The 6712-nt window shown below is 47.6% G+C and overlaps 1 protein-coding gene across 1 annotated transcript; it reads left to right on the top strand.

The window, feature by feature from the left end:
* Nucleotides 1-843: 843 nt before the first annotated feature.
* On the top strand, nucleotides 844-4144 carry F5Y00DRAFT_175082 (uncharacterized protein). The gene has a single exon (XM_048004920.1). The coding sequence runs from the start codon at nucleotides 1243-1245 to the stop codon at nucleotides 3403-3405; it is 2163 nt and encodes a 720-aa protein (XP_047868482.1). The 5' UTR covers nucleotides 844-1242; the 3' UTR covers nucleotides 3406-4144.
* The last annotated feature ends 2568 nt before the right edge of the window (nucleotides 4145-6712 follow it).

Below are 6712 nucleotides of genomic sequence, written 5' to 3'. Positions count from 1 at the left end.
GACCATGTATTGTATATTGTAGCAATGCAGAAGTCTCCATATTCTAAACGACACACCCCACTATATAGTAACCACTGACCACTGACGGACGAGTTACATAGAGGGGGTTAGGGTGTGTGCGAGGACCGGAGGGGTGCGTGAGGAGAAGTCGGGCAGATGCATCTAGGATGACAAGATGAGGCTCTGTTTAAAGTACTGATCATCTTGTGTACAAACTATAATAAGTCGTTAGGCGTGGACAACCGGCAATCGGTCGTGGACGTTGAGAGCCTCGTCGTGTTGTGAGGAGGCGGGTGTTTTCCCAACTCTTTTCGCTCGTCCACGATGCTTAAGCGCTTAGATGCTTGGACGGCAGGACGGTTGGAGAAAAACATGCACGTGTAAAGTAGAAGTTTGATAGCTCCAGTCTTTTTTTTACCACTTTTATCAACTTACTCAACTTATTAGTCTATAAAAGGTATAGTGACCACTATAACGTTATATACTTGGTAATTGTCAATTACCTACCCTGATTAACTCCAATGCACCTACCCACATGCAGATAAGGAAACTGCACTAAGACATTAATTAATACATAGTAAGACGTTTGATCGTACATAGGGCAGGCCTGGAGGGGGGGCAGTCAGGGGACTAAGGGTTAAGGGTAAGGGGATTTTCATCGCTGATGGTGAGTGGGTCTACACTAAGAAGGTTCTGAGGGTCCCGCCCGGGGGAGTCGGAGTCGGGAGATACTACCAGTCTAGTTAGGTGGCCTTTTTAGACTGGGGTGCTAGAGTATAGGTACCTACACTAGGCCCCAAGGTGGCCCAAGGTGGGATACAAAGTGAATAAGTTCCGACAAACCTTTGCGCCACGTGCTAAATCTCCCCTAAATAAAGCCCAATACATAGCTGCAACGGCTACCGGCTACGAATAGCTGATCCTCAAGCTGTCAAGTTACCTACCTGCCTGCCTACCTAACTTACGCTGCTGTGCTAGAGGGTGGGCTTTGTGTAACTGGCCTCGAATCTAGCCTTCGTGTTTTCTTTTTCCTTTTTTTGCCTTACCTATCATCAATCTGTATCAAAACACACCTCTCGCATCACTTCCGCATCACCTGCTCACCTATCGATTTTTTGGTCCATAGGAAATAACAACAGCCTTGTCTCCAGAAAAAAAAAAAGGAAAGAAAAAGAAAGGAATAACGTACCCATTTCTTTCACTTACGATGCTGCTACGGAATTCACAGTTGAAACGTCCTGAATGGCTACTAGCGTCGCCCATCGTCATGTAAATTTGGCTGATGATCCTTTGGCTCTTCTCGAAAGCTTCGAACCTCGTCCCCTCGAATATGTCCGCCATCATGACGTATTATACGACCCCTCCACTGAATCTAGTAGTCAATTATCTATCATGTCGGCCGAGGACATACCCTTAGATTTATCCCGTACCCTAACAACCGGGTCCGAAGGTTGGACTGATTCCGAAGACGACAACGACGATTCGTCCGTCACGTCTGACACTTCGCATGCCCGCATCGCCCGCCGACCGCATTTCCCCCCTGTCCTACCCTCCGTAAATTCATCCTCTAGTATCTCCAAGAGTCTGCCACAGAAGCTTGCAGCAACTATTGCCGCTGCCGAGGGGTCCAGCTTAAACCGCCGGCAACACAATTTAAGCAAGTCTCACTCACCTTCTGCTCGCTTTCGACGTGTGAAGTCACCGTCTATACCTTCCCAAACCCACAGAAGGTCTCTCATCTCCGATGCCCTCCGCGTCCACTCTCCGCTGGACTCGCAAAATCGGCCGAACCTCCTCCGTGTGCCGTCGAGCCGGCAAATACGGCCACTTCCACTTCCACATGGAATCCACGACAATATATCGGGACGGATAGGTCTTCCCGACGTCAGGAACCCTAAGCCTAAGCCGTATACTTGGAAGGGATTTGGAGCAGAGAGTGAGGAGAGCGACTACGAGGAAGATGAGACCGGGCTGGCCGACTCTTCTGAGAATGAGGACGATGATCAGGACAACGTGTCCGACCGCGCTTCTCGCGGCCTCCGACGCCTAACGGAGCACTACTCGAGGCTTAGAGACCGGAGGACTAATCTATGGGAAATGTTCGACAGCATCCATCTAAAACGAGCACAGGTTCAAGATCTACGTCACATGAAGGATGAAACTAGTCTCGCCTTCATGACTGCTGTGCAAACTATACTTCCTAATAATCCAGAGCTAGATCAGCTCTTCAAGGACATGCAAGATGCCCAGCTCAGGTGTCAAGAAGCAGAACAACGCTTCGACGACATGCTGGATGAGCTCCAGCATGGCGAAGTAGAGTTGGAGCTAGAAGAGCAAAGGTTCTATACCGTCGCGGCGGGCGTAGATGAAACTGATGACGAAACCGATGATGAAAGCTGTTCGGTGACCTCGGAGGTCTCAGCACTGCGAGGAATCACTGGTGACCGCCCGGAAGACATACATCCTCTATTTGAAGAGCTTCGAGAAGCTTCCCGGAACATACAGTTAGCCAAGGAGCTTCTAGTAAATACCCAAATGAAAAGGAAAGCCCTGAGTGCAGGAAAGTCTCATTTGTTATCTCCTGATAGTATCGAGCTGCTGGAGACGTACGGGGATGCGGGGAAGAACCGAGCTCTCGAACTCAAGCGATCGGGACTGATGTCGGAAGACGACATTGAAATGCTAATGGATTATGACAAGCTGGAGCGGAAGGCTCGGTTTGATATCGATCGTTTCACGAAAGATGTCACAAGGTTGGAGAAGGAATGCCGCGAAAAGGGAGTAATGCCCAAGAACACACCTTTCCAGGAGGAGGGGTTTGGAGTCAATCCCGTTCTTAACGACGATATCCAGTTAGATGATGTGCCGTTCAACACGCACGCGAGAGGGCAGCCTAAGACCCTGGCACATTCGGTATTCCCCAAGCTGCTGTCAAATCCTACGCACTTGCTAGAGGCATTCCCTATGACAGCTCAACAATCGCTCCGGCTCGCCCTGTCACTTCCCCCGGGAATGCCATCCCGTCAAAAGCATGTTAATGATGCGGCCCGCGAGGTCAATATCCATTCCTTACTTGAAGAGGCTGGAGATGTTGACAAAAGGGGCTATATTAATCGTTGGTTGCTTCATAAGCTTCATTTATCACCCATGGAAGCCGAGCTTTTGTGGTCTACTTTCCATTCTCGTCTCAAGGTTCGCGATACCAATAGATGGCAACAGGATGTCCTCCACCTGTGGTGGAAGGATCAGGCTGCCAATCTACCACCGGCTCAGTTCGAGGGCGTATACGAAGATCGTAGTTCTGCATCCATTAATCCAAGGACAGATCTTCCTGCTAGACGCTATTCCGACTCTGGCCAGCTTGATCATCTTAGGCTTTGGGAGATCAAAGATGCGTGGAACTGACAGACATGGTTCTCTTTTATAGCGCAATGCCCTCTTCAGTATATATATACACCTATATATAGCCATCATGTTCATGGCTTCATTTACTTTGTTACTTCACTGGTGGCTTATGTCGTCAAGTTTTGGGTTTGCGGAGGGCAACGGGACTTGCAAACCGCGTTGGGAAAGATTGATTGATTCATGGACTTTATATACCCCTTATGCGATTTTACATCACGATGGAGTTTTAGCCATTGGCTAGGAAGGGCTAATATTGGATTTCTGTTTCATGTACGGATCCTATGTTAACTTACAGGTGGAGGCTGTCTGTGCTACTTTGTAGGCGTTCGGTCATACTCATACCCCCCCAGAGCTCTTATTCCAGAATGTTATAACTCCGAGTGAGGTTTTCGCAAGCGTTGTCGTCCATGAGTTGAGTACCTAATGTATCGTTTCTATGGTCTTGAATGTACGTACGAATGTATGTCATGTCATGTCACGTATCACAAAGGCCTTATCCATCTAGTTACTATATATGTACACATCTACATCGGTCCGTTAGGCTAGTGATGCTAAACTAGCTCGGCGGGCCGTCCCACCCGGTCAAAGCGAAGTGGGCAGTCTAACCGAGTTGGTAGGTTTTTGATGATGTATTCAGCCAGTCCAAGGAGTTGACTGGCTTCTAAGTTCCACCAATCCTGTTTGCCATCTGCTATGGTACATATTACCTAGATGCGGGGAACGATACACCTCCATCCCTCATTTACATAATATTATACATGTTGTATCTTTTCAAACGAGTACTTCTAGATGTGTTATTTAGTGCTCACGTTACACGACTAATAGCATGGGAGCATGGGATCTTCATTGCTGCAAGCAAGATGCACGACCATTAGGATCCTATGAACCTAGCAAATCAAGGGTCCCAAATCTAAGACACCATAACCAAACAGGCCAAGAGTTGTCAAAATGCTGCACTTTGAAATTGCTAGCTCTTACTTCATCCTACTGTGTTACTAACTTACCAAACCTGATCAACCGGCCTGCCGTCAGAAACAGCACGTCTTTTCGGCCGCCATTCCTTCCAACAAAACATCACGGCCTAACGGCCTACGTAATTATTCCGTATCCAGCCATAACTCCCGAACGGCGACGCCAAGCACCGTAGGATTTTTGGCCGCCCATATAATCCTCCAATCCCGCTCGTGCTGATTGCTACATACATACCTAGACACGGGTCATATGTTTCTCAGAGCGGAGCGACTCCTCTCGAGGGGGGGTCGCGGCAAGATGCAATACGCCCACTGTGCCCTACGGAATCCGGAGCCTGCATCCCCTAGTGGAGGAATACCACAAGGGGCCAAAAAAACCAATGTATAATAAGTTGGCCCCTCTGCCTTGTCGGCGGCCTACACGTGTATTATGTCTTGAAAAAAGAATGGCAATTATAGCTAAGGTATACGTTAGCTCCACGCCCCTCTTCTAATAAATCAGCACGACAGAAGTTGTGCGCAATAGAGGTAGATTGAGCCCAGTACCTTAGGTAGGCAGTAGGGTTTGGGTCGAATCGGAAAATTCGGCATTGTAGGAGATTTGTGATTGGAATTCCCAATGAAAAAGGGTCTAACTAATAACTCAACAACTAGCAAACATCGGAGAAGGGGGATCCATAACTCAGGTGTGTTGGGCTTTTTTTTTTTTTTTTTTTGGCCCTTTCGATGCGGGGACAAGGAGGGAAAATCAAATTTTATGATGTGGCTAATTCCCAGAATTCCACGACCGCTGTTCAAGGCTGCTTGTTCTACACTAACCGGATGTATGTAGACTCGGGCTAGAGATGAAACTTAGATGAGGTCTCATTATCAACAGGAGTTCCTGCAAGGTACACGCGCGTCGGAAACGCTCTATTGCCTGTACCGACCTGCAGTGCAGCAGCAGCAGCAGCAGCAGACGTCGTGGACCGCTGGGGGGAAACGAACTACATATCGGCGGCCCACGGATAGACCAAGTCAGTCAGTCATTCAGTCACCCGCAGTCGAAATTGCTACGCCCGACCGGGAGCGAGGCGCAGATCTGGGAAATTGCGACTGCGACTGCAACTGCAACTGCGCCTGTGCCTGATTTTGCCCCCCGACTACCTGCATCGAGAGCTTCCTCAAGAAGAAAGGCGTATATCGTGTTTAGCAGCGTTGTTTTTTCTGGTACCGGGTTCTGAACCCGAAAACTCTTTCTGCTTGAGGAAACTCCGAATCGATATAACCGAGTTTTGCTGTCTTACCTTGATATTTGTTGTGCTGTGTTGGCTGGCTTGTTGGGTGCAAGCCACATTTATGGATCTGTAGCAGTGATGTCTGGAGTAAATAAAATAGTGTTGGGTATCTAAGTACATACACAACCAGGTAGGTAAGTAGGTACATGTAGGTATTGTTGTAGTTTTATCTGCCCTAGCAAAGTCTTCCTTTAGCTCCGCCTTATGTGCTGCCGGGGTTGACTCCACAGCTCCGCTGTTTCCAAGGGAAATCCGGCTGCAACATACCATGGCTGCCCCGGCTGCCCCGGCCAAATCTCCGGCCTTCTCAGCACTAGCACCGGCGCCGGCGCCCGTGCCCGTGCCGGCATTTTAAACGTGACAATAATAATGCCAATTATAATGCCAACAACAACAGCACATCTATTACTATAATACCCAATCAATTCTGATAGACGTTCAATATGCCATTCTTTGTAATAAAAGCTAGGTAGGTAGTTATTAATAAAACTAATTTCTTCTTAGTCAACCTTTTCCAGCTAAGAACATAAAAGTACGCCTGTTAGTTCATGTGACAAATGTGACAAAACTCACAAGCTTTAGGTAGGTAACATAGGACAATATCTCATCCTTACAATCAATCAATCTTATAGGCGTTTATAAGGGCGAACCTTCTGAACTTTTCCAGCATAACCAATCGACAATATTGATGAGGGGAGCTGACGTACTTGTGAAACATGGGATGAAATATAATTTATTTCCTATGTAGCTGGTAGCTCTTAAGTCCGTGCCAATACGCACTTACGTCTCTTTAACTCTAACTCTAACTAACGTAAGCTAGGCTTGAGGCTCAACGCCTCGGCTTAACCTCTCAATACTTCATTCAGAGATAGGCATCGGGATATAGTCGACGTTTTAACTAGACATATTGATATGAAATAGTGAATCAAGTAACCACCGCGTGCCAAATAGTCGTCGTCGAGTTACCATCTACTACCTAGGCTACCTACCTAGGTAGTTATTCCACTTTCTGGTAAGCTTGGTCTACTGGCAATGTTGCTAGGAGAATAAGGTACTTGT

Source organism: Daldinia vernicosa, assembly GCF_022497035.1.
Source record: "Daldinia vernicosa strain CBS 139.73 unplaced genomic scaffold F5Y00scaffold_6, whole genome shotgun sequence".
Classification (NCBI taxonomy): domain Eukaryota; kingdom Fungi; phylum Ascomycota; class Sordariomycetes; order Xylariales; family Hypoxylaceae; genus Daldinia; species Daldinia vernicosa.
Note: the sequence above shows the minus strand (reverse complement) of the source record. Positions and strands in the feature narration are given on the sequence as shown.

What these genes read in the sequence shown, in the direction of transcription:
- F5Y00DRAFT_175082 (XM_048004920.1), top strand. Translation starts at nt 1,243, where the DNA reads ATGGCTACTAGCGTCGCCCATCGTCATGTAAATTTGGCTGATGATCCT.